This window comes from Notamacropus eugenii, chromosome 6 (assembly GCF_028372415.1).
Source record: "Notamacropus eugenii isolate mMacEug1 chromosome 6, mMacEug1.pri_v2, whole genome shotgun sequence".
Taxonomy (NCBI): Eukaryota; Metazoa; Chordata; class Mammalia; order Diprotodontia; family Macropodidae; genus Notamacropus; species Notamacropus eugenii.
This window is the reverse complement of record NC_092877.1, coordinates 330,918,820-330,933,058: the sequence shown is the minus strand read 5'-3', so window position 1 is coordinate 330,933,058 and position 14,239 is coordinate 330,918,820. Positions and strand designations below refer to the sequence as shown.

The following is a 14,239-nucleotide window of genomic DNA, read 5'->3' as shown; positions in this document are numbered from 1 at the left end:
TATTTAAGAGTACTAACTACTATACTTGGTCTTGATGATCGTTTTGGTCGATGATTAAGTAGTATATCAACAGCTCCCACTACTTCAGAGTCGATAGCCACCAAAAGTGCATCTGTGGACTTTAAAAAAAAAAGGTTAAAATGAAATTAGAAAATATAAAAAAGGTAAACTATTCCCTAGTAGTTTCAGAACTACAACTAGTTTAACTCTTAATTTTTTAAAACTGTATTACATACAGTAATAAGGAATATAAAAAATTTAAGACCTTACCAATTGTACATATGCTTGCCTTAACTTATTTCTAAGGTCCATGATATGCTATTTCTGTCTTTACTTCAGTTCATGATCTGGTTAAGTAATTGATACTTGACTAATGGGGACTATTCATTGTGAAATTGCATTGATCCACACAGTACTGAAAGTTTTTTTTCAAGATCTTTATTTTTGACCTGGGAACCAAAAGAATCTTAAAAGTCCAATTCTATTGTAAAAGACATTTCCAGGAACTATTACTGGATATAAAGTACTCTCTATTTAGTTTAATAAAAACAATCATTGATGCAGCTTTGAGAATGGAAAAATGGAAAATATATTCTCACCAAGGCAAAAACTCTCTGTTCTTATTGATAAAATGTATATACCTAAGTAAAGTGCTACCAGTATGACAACATGAAACATAAATTACAAAGATTAGATTTCTGGGGTCATCAAAGATAGAAAGAGAGACACGGAAGAACTTGAAAATTGCTGTTTTCCAACTTACTTCCTAATACGTCATTTATTCTTACCTCTAATAAAAACTGAGTAAGAAACTAGTAAAGTCTGGGGCGTTCCAATCACCTGAGGTTCATAGACTATGGGCTATGACAATACAAGGTTAGGTAAATGAAAAGAACATAAGTGATAGGTTCAAGAGGAAAAACCTAAGCACAATAGTAGATTAACCTAACAAAATGTACTACTAATACATAATATCATCATATTTCTTTTGAAAATATAATTTTTAAAAAGTTCACTAGAATGGACAACTGAAAATCAATTACAGTTCTTTCCCTTGAAACTAAGAGAATATCTTTCATGTACTTATAATCACTCCATAAGCTTAGGAAACGCTCAACAAATAAAATGAACTTCTCCTCCATTTCACCTAAGGATTCAAAAGCAAACAACACCTAGACTAACTGAGGCCTTTCCTACAGAAAAGAGTCAAAGCTGATCCACAGAGCAAACTGAACGTGCTTAGATCCCATCCTCCATCCCACTTCACTACAAAAATCCCTGCTTAGTACATCTGGCCTGCTGTTGACCATTCTCACATTTCCTTCTCCCTTCCTGAAACAAAAACCTGCATAAAGCAGAGATTTCCTATTTAATAAAGGAGCGAAAAGGTACTTTGTGGCTATTATTTTATGTTATACAGAGTATCACATGATTGTTCTGATGCTTTACAAACATGGCTTCCTTTTCAATTTCAACAGTTACTACTTTAACAGCTAACCAATGAATACTGATCAAATATAAATAAGGAAAATGAACAACTACAATTACATCCCACTTAACTGGCAATCATGCAACTATATATCTATTAACCTCAACTATCTGGAAGACAGCCATAAATAGAGAAAAAAATAATCAGTTTGTTGGGTTTTTTTAAACACAAAAGAAAATAGCAGTAAAATATTAACCCTATGCATCTTATACCCCCCAAAATGTGGATTCATATTCATTACTGATTGGAAATTGTGTGGATAATTAAGTTCTGATTAAAATTAAGTCCTAACTGCTGCTGACAGATGGACAATGGACCAGATACAAAGATGGGAAGAAAGGCTGCTAGCTGCTGACACAATGAAAAATGAAAATTAAAAGTGAGAAAGGATACATCAGAATGACAGCAGACTGAGGCCACTTAATGAAGGGAGCAACACCTCAATAACTCCAAAAGGATATCATAGTGTTAAAATGCAATAGAGTAGGCTACAAAATATCAATTACTGCATGAAATACAGCACAATAAATGATTATATTTTATAGTTCATAATTATGAACCTGATTCATCAGGGTTGTTTCAAATTTATTTCAAAATAAGCTAATTTCTACAATAATGGAAATATAAGCCTAATCCAAAAGATATATTCTGTTTAAGAAGAAAGACAAATATATAATACATTCTAGAATAGTTTTCATAAGATGGTTAAAAGGTAAAAAGTTCAGATACCTAAGGGAATAAATTTTATTTCTATAGAAAATATACTAGTATCAAATGTTAGATAAATGAAGCATTTCTTTATTAACCACTTTGTAACAAGACATATCTTCATTTATGTAGTTACATCCCCAAGACTACATAAGGATTTAAATATACAGATATACAAAATGCTCCCTCTAACTTTGCAGCAGTCTTCTTCTGATATCTGCTTTTATGTGTACATTCTACTGAAACCACCAAAGCCATCCTCTCCAACTCAGTCTATCTCTACGCTCATTCTTGCGTTCTTTCCCACACAAATATTCTTATTTCAAAGTTCACTTCACTCTTCACCTCTGCTACTAATCTCATTTCTCTCTTCCTTCCCTCTAAAAGTTGCTCTTTTTTAATCTTCTTTCTCAAATTTCTTCCTCTTCATTCCTTCTTCTACCTACCAACATGCCCAGGTTTCCTCTACCTTGAAAAAAGATTTTCCTTAATCCTCCTGCTTTTCTACCTTACTTCCGAGCTTTTCTCTCCTTTTTACTGTCAAATTTCTCACAGGAGTGATCTACACCTGTTGCCTCCTTTTCTTCAACATTCACACATTTCTTAATAACTGACATTTCTGTATTACTTTAAGGATTACAAAGTACTTTTCATACTCCTTAATATGACATCCCTCTTTGACACTAACTATACTCAATGACCTTACTAACAAATCCAGTGGCCGTTTCTTGGTTCTCATTTTCCTTGTCCTCTCTACAACACTTAACAATGTGAAACACCTTTCATTTTATGAAATTCTCTCCTTTGCACAGATGTTTGACTCTCCTCCTACCTCTTGATAACAACTTTTTTTGCATTTTTCTGCTGTTCCATCTTCATTGTTTGGCCTCCCCATACATGGATATTCTCCCCCCAAAGGAGTCCTTAGCTCTCCAGGCTCTCCAGTGAAGATCTCATTCACTTATTCCAGTTCCAAACATCCCTTCCATGTATATGACCCCCACATTTTTCATCACTATCTCTGACCTTTTCTCCAGATCTAGTTCTGCAATCTCTGAATGCCTTGGATATCTCTACTCTGGTATCCTTCTGTTGTCTGAAACTCAAAATACCTAGAACCAAAGTAACATTCCCCCCTCAAAACTGGCCCCCTCCTCTTGATTTTTTTATTTATATTAACAGTCCCATCATTGTCAAAGTCACTCAAGTCCAAAAGCTCCAAGCCATCTTTGACTTCTCTCTCTCCCTCATATGTTCACCAAGCCCTAGAGATTCTTGGTTTATAAAATCTATCACATCTATTCTTTCCTTTAAATTCAAAATACCAACATTGTATTTCAGGACCTTATTACCTCATACTTCAATTATTAACCTATCTTACACAGATTCATCAGATTAATCTTCCTAACATACCACTATTTATCACATTCTCCTGCTCATAAAGCATCAATAGCTTCCAGTGCCTGAAGGATAAAATTGTAAACTCCACGGGATTGTATTTAAGATCTTCTAGAATTTGGCTCCAAATCATCTTTAAAGTACTATTTCCCACTACCGTATAGTTCTCAACAGGTGGGCTTATACACTATCTTACAAGCACAACTCGTTTCTTCTCTCCACACATTTGTCCACTTCACTCTTTTCAAGGTACAATTTGATTTCCATTTCCTTCATGAAACCTTTCTTAACTATCCCAAACCATAATAGTTTCTTCATCATTTAAATTCCTATTCATTTAACATTCAGCAAATGTGCTCTTATATCTACCTCCCTTATGTCTCAAATCATGTCCCTTATTGTATGTCTTTTATTTCTTTTTAAAACCTGTTTATAATAGTGCCTTGAATATCTGTCAGCTGATTAGATGAGTATCTAAGTGTAGTATTATAAACTCACACACATGTGTGTACATAAAAACACATGTGTAATACATACACATATAATTTTTTTCCAGGAAATATCCCAAATAACTAAATTTTCCATACAACTGAATCTCATTCTTTAAAATTTTCTTATTTTTCATATAAACCTTTTCTGAAATCTATTCCCTGTCATTTTAAATGTGTTGTTGCTGTTCATTCTGACTCTGAGGTGATATATAATTTGTCCATAATCATGTAGCTAACATGGTCAAAGGCAAGACTTGAATCCAAGTCTTCCCAAGTCTGAAATTAGTCTTTCATGCACTATGACAAAATGCTTCTCATGTATGTATATATGTATGTGTGTATGTATATATACACATACATACACACACGTGCATATGTTTGCATACACATCACATTATATCATTCTTCCAGGAAAATATACATTTACATGTAAATATACATTCTCATGCCTGTCCTCCTACCTGAGCTGATCTGAAGACAAATGGAAAAGATCAAATTTTCTAGAAAAAGATCATTCACCTTGATCTGTGACCAACCAGATAAGATTTCAGGCAAAAGAAAAGAAAAGAAAGTTTTATAAAAGTTAACATGAGAAAAATGGTCAAAATGGAAACAGTTTCATAAGAACAGTGATAAAATTTGCTATTACAACACTAAAATTGTCTTGGGATAGAGAAAACTTTGTTCTCCTAATTCTAGAGAAACATTTATACTATTCTTGGGAAGAAATATACTATACTTACTAAATATCCTGGTAAAAACACAAAAATAAAATGGAGTCCGTTAGAGATTAATCATGGCATTATGATCATATCATATGTAATACAAATAAGAGAAATTAAAAGGAAACTGGGAGTAGAGAAATCAAGCATAATTTATGCAGTTCCTATGGGAAAAAGCATTTTGTTTTAACATTTATAAAAATGAATCAGAAACTAAGAGAAAGGAAAACTAGAAAACCTAGAATATCTAAGTTATCTCAGTTATTAAATAAAATTATTTAGCCTTTTACCTGACAACCGTAGTCCAAAAGAAGCTGTAGAATATCCAAGTTTTCATTTTCAATTGTTATGGTAACAGCATTCCTCCCAAGCACATCTACGCAATTTATGTTCATGTCACCTGCACTGTTTTCCTCCAAGAGTTTTTTAACCATATAATAGTCACCTAAACAACCATATACAAGCATAATTTAATATCCATGGTATATTAAACAGTGAATGACTGTAAAAACAAATGGAGTTAATTATTTTATGGATTTAATATACTAAAAATGCAAATTCACTGTATTTTTATTTGAGAAAACCCTATTAGAAATGTACCAAGAAAAATCTGAATACTTTCTTGCTCAGAATAAATTACCATCTCATTTTTAAAAAATCTACTGATGCAGACTATACAAAACATAAAAACCAAGAAACTGAAAAGCCCAATTTCAACAGTATAATATATTCATATACAGTAAAAATTTAAAATGACTTTGGAAAGTTGGACTGCATTATTAATGTTTGAAGAATTTAATGCAGTATGACCAAAAGCACATATGTACAGATAAGAAAAGATGGGGGTCCATACAAAGGGAAGTGAAGAATGCAAGAAAAATCAATATAAAATATTAAGAGAACAATATAGTTTTGAAAAACAAGGGAAAAGGGTTAAAAAGCCCAAGGTAAAGAGGTCATCTTTCAAAATTGCTATTATAGGTAGAAAAAAGCTCAGAAAGCACTCAACAGCATAACCCTAATTAGTGACTGTGCTAAAATGCAGTTTTTGAATTAACCAAATATTAGTAATGATAAAGGGAAATACATAATGGTTAGGATACAGGATGATGAGTGTTAATATCTCCGAAGGTCAGCTGAGCCAACAAAGAACCAAATTTGACATAATCTGTCAAGAAAAATATAAACTCTAGATTCCAAAAAAAAAATCTTATAACTATTCTTATACACTTAACATTAACAAAAACAATCAAATGAACATGTAAACCAAAGGCTGACAGTTAAATCAATCTATTATTAACCTTTAATAAGGTTGAATCAAATGAATTAAAAAATAAGCATTGAAAATAAGTTTGCTGTATCTTCACAAACTCGCCTTGAAATTTCATCGTTGGTCTTTTTATCTTTCTTTTACTTACTTTAAATGTGTGTGTTGTGTGTGTGTGTATATACACACACATATGTAAATATATATATAGTCAGTGTGTATACAAGTCTAATTTCACTCTAAAATACCTCACAAAGTTTTTTTCCTATTTCCTTGACATGTTTCACATTTACCTATAGCACAAAAATATTCCACTATGTTATATAACATAATTTATTCAGCCGGTGGTATGCTGCTAAATGTTTAACAAGTAGCTCTCCAAAAAGGCACAAAACATTTTAAAGTTTACTCTGCATTGCTAACAATTTTTCATCACTGTATTAAGCCTAGGCAATCAACAAACTAGTCAATCCAGCTTTGTTTTATAGCTTACTGATTTCCAAAGTGAAAATGCTCACACTTGAAAATTTAAAAATTGGCTCTTGCAAACTCATAAGAACTGGCCAGCTCCATTAGCCATTCTCCATTTTGAATAGCTTCCAGGTTTTTTTTAAATTACAAATAAAACAGCTATGAGCATGCTTTTAGAGATAATATATAGAAATCAAGTTTTTTTCCCCTAATATTCTTGGGATAGAATCCTAGCAATACAGTTCATAGGTAGAAGGGCAAATCAGTTTTTGTTTGTAACTACTTATTTCCTTCTCATAACATTCAACAAAAATATATGATAGTGCCCATTTCTCACAACTCCACCAACATTGGACTTTATCTTTTAAAATACATTTTTGTCATTCTACAGAATAAAGTAGCATCTTAAGATTATCAATTTGCATTCCTGTGATAGGTGAATTTGGGGCATCCTTTCATGTGTTTATTAACAATTTTCATTTCTTCTTTTATAAACTGCCTGGTCCTTTGAACATTGTTCCACTGGGAAAGGTATTTTTATATGTAGTTTTATAGAGGTCAGCTCCTTTTAGATTCTGGGTGTTGGATTTCTGTCCAACACATTTACTACAAATAGTTTCTTTCAATCTTTCCTTTCTCTTAAAGAAATTTTTTTTAGAAAAAAAGCATTACTATCTTTACACCACTTATTTCTGGGGAGGAGGGGGCAGGAATTCTCGTCTTCCTCCAGATCAAATTCTTCCCAGTGACAAAATAAGGCCCCCAAATAAAATATGTAATATATTTTGTTCAAATAATGACCAAACTAGCAGTGCCTTGAGAATGGAGGTATGATTCATTGTCTACATTATCTCCTCTCTCTCTCTTCATTGGTTTTTTCAATTACACAGAATTAACAACCTTCATTTTCATTTACGTTGTAGTTATTGTGCATATTATTCTTTTTACATCATTAACATCGGGCCACATAAATCTTCACATGTTACTCTGAATTCTTCATTTTCATCATTTCATGGCCTACAATAATATTCTATCACATGTGGTTGTGGAATAAATACCAACCATCCATTGGCTAATCAGATTGTTCAAAGTTTTAAATTACATAACAAGCCTGTTAAGAGACAGTTTCTGCAAAACTGGCAGGGAGAAACACTAAACACATATTCCTCTGCTTCAAGTCTAATGGAGGGCAATTTTTTGAAAGCAAAGTACTTAAGACAATTTGGATTCTATAATTCATTTACTGTAGCTTTTTCAGTCATTCCCACTCCATTAAGAAATTGCTTTTTCTTTAGCAAAATCCTTTAATCTTTATATAATCAAGACCATTTATTGTTTCTGCTGATTTCTTCCCTTTGAAAGCTAAAAATATCCCTAAATTATATAATTAAGACAGATATCTTACTCCTTTGATTCAGTATTTTATGAATTTTTTCATATTTAGATTGCTGATTTGGTTACAGTTTTATTGTAGATGACATAAAGTATGCCTCCAAATACTTTTTTCCCAAAGAGCTATCCAATTTTCCAATTTTTAAATGAACAATGATTCTAATCCCCAACAGAAATATTTTCCCTGGTGCTCTCTTTACCATTTTTTCTTATTCTTAACAAATAACTTTCTATCCCATGTGCGTGTAAAACTTTCATATACTAGCTACCTTGAGCCCTCACTCAAGACCTGCCATACCCAAAAGTGTTCTATGTTCCAGGCCTCTTTCTCCATCTCCAATCAAAATGTATGTCACATAGCTAGGAAAGCTTGGAACTAGATGCTAATAATAACAGCTTAGTGTGTTAGTATTCCAAGGAGTCACCTGAATTTTAACAAGGAACCAGGTTTTATTTCAAACCAAATAAATCAAACTCCAATGGAAATTCTTGAAGCATCAACAATATGCCAAAATAAAGACTGGAGTCCTCAAACCCTGTAAATGCCACTGCAAAGGTGGCTTGCTTACTCTACTTACATCTAATACTGTTGCTGAGCCCAGTGATTTAACATACAGATTTCCCAGCAAACAGTTAAGAAAATTACAAAACAAAACAAATTTCTAACCTCCCTAAAATTCAGAGGTTACTTTCCAGGGACTTTTCTCTTTAGAGAGAAAAAAAGTGTCTGGTCTTGTTTTCCCCTCACAGTTACTTCATTAACTGGCTTAACTGCTTTTAAGAAAATTGGAAGGCTTAAGAAGTCTTAAAGAGAGAGCCTGGTTTCCTAAAGAGTACAGTGAGGGCTTTACTGACTATACTTAGCCAAAATGCCTCCCAAATGAACATATTAACTTTACACAAGGTTATAACAGACTTGTAAGGCATTTACAACCAGAGTTCATTTAATTTAACAATTCAGCAAACATTTATTAAACACTTATAATTTATAATCTCCCCTGAAGCTGAACTCCAAAGTTTTATCTTAGACTGCAGGTGACCCTGGTTTCTCTAAGGGTTATGAAGGTAGATCAAAAGCTCTAAGAAGCCCTGCTATGCTAAAAAAAAAAAAAAAAAAAAAAAAAAGCCTTCAAAAGAATGAGACTAAAAATGAATTTTGTATCTGTTATCTAAAAAGTAGACTTCTAAATTCTGAAAAATTCCTCTTCAGAAAGCTAATCATTAGATTTGGGAAAACCTTAGCCCAAATCCCTACTCTGCTATTTACTACTACCTGCACAACCTTGGCCACATCACCCTCCTCTTTAACATCAAGAAATTTAAAGACTAGATCAGCTCTAAAGTCCCATCTAAAACCTACTACCCTAAGTATTTTGTACATGTCACAATACTAGGTATCAAGGGAATTACTTCAATGAATAAGTAATCTCATACTTTAGTTACTCAGTTCCTACATGTCTTCTCATCCTGCATGATCCTGATATTTATAGAAATCCCCCAAAGGGGGCTATCCAATGTATGGAAGACTTCTGGTTTTTGTTTGTTTTTAAATATTTAATGGATAGCAATGTAACATTTGGGCTGTCCCATTTATTATTGCTAACTTTTACTACATGACCAGCCCCTCCCTTTCTTGTCACATAAAGAATTTCAAAGCTACAAAACTACCTTGGAGGTCCATTTAGTCCAAAACATAGGTACACCTTCTACAAGGATCCATTATATACCCTTCCTAAGGAGTTTTGTAGTAGTGTGCCATTGTTAAAAGCGCAATTCCCAAATGCAATCCATCTTGGTCTCTCCCTCCGGTTATGGGGCCAGCCTGCCACCAATTAGATATCCTTTTATTTGATACTGAAATGGCAAACCTGGGTTTTCATGCCTCACCTAATGTTGATACTCAGCAGATAATTCATCAAAGCAATTTCTGTGAACAACCTGACCTATAATCTTGCATACAGGATTTTTACCCTTTGAGAAGCAGAGGCTTAGTTTAAGGCAAACCTTTATAACTGCATTTTCTTCTATCAAGTCAAATGTTTTTTTAAAAACTCAAACAACAGACTCAGCATGATCTTTTATTCACCACACTGCATCAGTATATGACTATGGAGATGACACATTTTAGGAAACTATATGCAAAAGTCAGTCTGTTCCTTTTTCATGTTTTCATCAAGAATACGCTTGATATGTACATAAGACATTTTATAAATTTATAGAAATAGAAAGCAGTGACATGGGCTGTTAGTTCCTGTCACTTAGCTCATATATTTAGAAATGAAAAGGACCTTAGAGGAGGCCAGGTGAAGTTAAGTGATTTGCCAGAAAGGACAGAGTGTCTGTGGGATGATTCAAAGCAGGTCCTTTCTGACTTTTAAATTCAGTACTCCTATCCACTATATTGCTGCCTTGCCTCTCAATCCTACCTGTCCCTATTGATAAAGTACCTTCTATAATTTGTTCCATTATTTTAATTTAATCTTTTAATATCTGTTCAGAAAAATCAATTATGTGCTTCATTTTGGTGATTTTTCATTATTTTCTTCCAATTTATTTTAAACATCTTTTAATTTTTGCTTTCATTTCTCCAATGGTTTCCTTTTCTAAAGTTTTTTTTTTTTAATTTGCTCTTCTAATTTTCTTAACAATGTTATTTCTTATTTAATGTCTTTTTGTTAGGCAACCCTTTTAAGGGTAACTCTTAAGACAGCCAGTAGTTTCTTTTTTCCATCTGTTTTGTTGCTATATTAGATTAGAAGCAGGAAACTAGGTTAAAAAAAATCTTTACAGTAAGTTTCTCTGATACAGGTCTCACTTCTAAATTTTAGAGGAAACTGAGTAAAAAAGTATGTCATTCCCTAATTGATAAACGTCCAAAGGACATGAATAGGCAATTTTCAGAGGAAGAAATCCAAGCTATTAATAAACATACAAAAATACTAAAATCACCAATAATTAGAGAACTTCAAACTAAAATAACTGAGGTACCATTTCATACCCATCAAATTGGCTAAACTAACAAAAAAAGGAAAATGACAAATGCTATAGGGGCTGCAGGAAAACAAATACTTTAATGTACTATGGGTAGAGTTGTAAACTGGTCCAATCATTTTGAAAGCAATTTGGAATTATGCCCCCCAAAACTATTAAACTGTGCATACCTTTTGAACCAGCAATACCACTACTAGGTCTCTATCTCAAAAAGATTTTTATTTTTAAAATTTAATTAATTTACTTGTTTTCAGTTTTCAACAATCACTTCCATAAATTTTAAATTTTCTTCCCCTTCTTCTCCACTCTCTCCCTGAGAAGGCATGCAATCTTATATGGATTCTACACTTACATTCTTATTAAACAAACACATTTTCACATTAGTCATGTTGCACAGAAGAATTAAAACAAATGGGAGAAACCATGAGAAAAACCAAACCAAACCACAACATATCACAAGAGAAAATAGTGGGGCTTCATTCTATGTTCTTATTCCATAGCTCTTTCTTGTGGATGTGGATGGCATTTTGCTTCAAGAGTCCTTTGGGGATGCATTGTTGTGAAAGGTTAAGTCTATCAGAAACTGTCCTCATACATTGTGGCTGTTACTGTGTATATTATCCTCCTGGTTATGCTCATGTCACTCAGCACCAGTTCATATACGTTTTTTCAGGTTTTTCTGAAGTCCAATTGTTCACTATTTCTTACAGCACAATATTATTCCATTACATTCATATACCACAACTTGTTCAGTAATTCCCCAATTGATGGGCATTCCCTCAGTTTCCAGTTCTTGACCACCACAAAAAAGAGTTCCTATAAATATTTTTGTACCTGTGGGACCTTTTCCCATTTTTATGATCTCTTTGGGATACAGCCCTAGAAGTGACATTGCTGGGTCAAAGGGTATGCACATTTTTATAGACCTTTGGGCATAGTTCCCAATTGCTTTCCAAAATGGTTGGATCAACTCGTAGCTCCACTAACAATGAATTAGTGTTCCAACTCTCCCACATCTTCTCCAACATTTATCATCATCATCTTGTCATGTTAGCCAATCTGATAGGTGTGATGTGGTTACTCAGAGTTGTTTTGATTTGCATTTCTCTAATCAATAGTGATTTAGAGAATTTTTTCATATGATTATAGATAACTTTAATTTCTTCCTCTGAAAACTGTCTGTTCATATCCTTTGACCATTTAAGAATTGTGGAATGACTTGTATTCTTGTAAAGTTGACTCAGTTCTTTATATATTTTAGAAATGAGACCTTTATCATAGATACTAGTTTTGTAAAAATTCATCCCCAGATTTCTGCTTCCCTCCTAATCTTGGTTGCATTGGCTTTGTTTGTGTCAAAAAGATTTTAAAAAGAGGAAAAAGATCCTAATGTACAAAAATATTTTTAGTAACAAAGAACTGGAACCTAAAGAAATGTTCATCAAATGGGAAATGGCTGAACAAATTATGTTATATGAATGTAATGAATTTATTATGGAGGCAAAAAATGATGAGATGGCTAAAAAAAAAACCTAGAAAGGCTTAAATGAAGTGATACAAAGTGAAGTGAGCAGAACTATAAGAACAATTTATATGATAACAATATTATAAAGATAACCAACTCTAAGCTTTGGTAACTCTGAATGACACAATGACCAACCATAATTCCTAAAGATTTATAGTGAAATGTACTATCCACTTCTAGATAGAGAGCCAATGGACTCCCAGCACACACTGAAGCATATTTTCTTTTCTCATTTTTTTAAAGACATGGCTAATGTAATAATTTGTTTTGTCTGACTATATATGTTTGCAATGGGTTTTGTTTTTCTTGCCTTCTCAATGGATGGTGGAGGGGAAGAGAAAGGAAGAGAATTCAGAACTGAAAATAAAACAAAAATAAATTTTAAAAAGATAGTCAAGTAAATTTTATGAAAGTATTTATGCTTTAGGTTTCTAGGTAATCAAGTCTTTGGCCTCTTTCATCTCTTGAATATGAATCATATTTTTTAACTTTATTTCTGACGTGTTGCCCCCTTGTTTGCCTTCACATTGAAGTCACAAAGTATATGTTTAGTTTGGATCTTGTCAAATGCTTCATGGAAGCCAGGTGAGGTACTGGTCAGGCAAATAAGAGTCCAAATCTTGCCTCAGACATTTATTTGCTATGTGATTCTGGGCAAGTCACTTACAATCTTTCTGTCTTAATTTCTCAATCTATAAAACTGAGATAACAATAGTACCTATATCACAGAGTCATAGTGAAGATCAAAAGAGAAAATATATTTAAAGTGTTTTGGAAACCTTAAAGATATGTATATATATATATACATATATACATGTATGTGTATACATATATGTAGTATTATTGGTATGATTTTTACTTCTTCATCTATAACGAATAATCACTGAATTTAAAAACTGGAAAGGACCTCAGGAATAATCTAGTCTAATATACATACATATGTATGCATATATATATATATATATATGTATGTATTATACAGAAGGGGTCCCTACTATAACGTACCTGACAAGTGTTCATTGACCCTCTGCTCCAACAACTCCAAAGAGGGGTAAACACCCTCTTACACACATATCATTCAACATATCATCACACATATCCACTCTGAGGCAGCTCTAATTGTTGGGGAAGTTTTTCTTAAGATCATCTAAATTGGCCTCTTTTGAAACATCCAACCATTGTTCCTGGCCCAAATTATTACATTAGCCATGTCTTTAAAAAAAATGAGAAAAGAAAATATGCTTCAGGGTGTGCTGGGAGTCCATTGGCTCTCTATCTAGAAGTGGACAGTAAGTTTCATTTTAAATCTTTTGGAATTGTGGTTGGTCATTGTGTCAAACAGAGTAACTAAGTTTCAGAGTTAGTTATCTTTACAATATTGCTATTGTATAAATTGTTCTCGTAGTTCTGCTCAATTCACTTTGTATCACTTCATATAAGCCTTCCTAGGTTTTTTTTTAAACCGTCTCATCATTTTTTGCCTTCATAATAAATTCATCACATTCATATAACATAATTTGCTCAGCCATTTCCCATGTGATGAACATTCCTTCAGTTTCCAATTCTTCGGGACCAAACAGAACAAATCTAACCTCTCTTCCATTGGAGAGCCCTTCAAATGGTTATCATAAATATCAATTATCATATTATATGGATTTCCCCATCACGTTGCCTTATTCTGGACATTCTTCAGCTAATTAATGCCCTTCTTAAACAACGCACAGCACTACAGATGAGATTTAACTAGACCAGAGTGAAACAGGACCATCACATCTCCCTTTTCCT

General features: G+C 33.0%; 1 protein-coding gene across 2 annotated transcripts in view; it reads right to left on the bottom strand.

Moving 5' to 3' along the window:
- The window catches only part of TRPC1 (transient receptor potential cation channel subfamily C member 1), a 77,854-nt gene that overhangs the window by 55,701 nt on the left and 7,914 nt on the right, over window positions 1-14,239 (bottom strand). The window contains exons 2-3 of one of the 2 annotated variants that reach the window (XM_072618199.1): window positions 5,099-5,253; window positions 18-119 (exon numbers count right to left, since the gene is read on the bottom strand). In XM_072618199.1, coding sequence (XP_072474300.1) covers window positions 18-119; window positions 5,099-5,253 — 257 coding nt within the window. The remainder of the gene's footprint in view (window positions 1-17; window positions 120-5,098; window positions 5,254-14,239) is intronic. The other variant, XM_072618200.1, reaches the window with a different exon arrangement.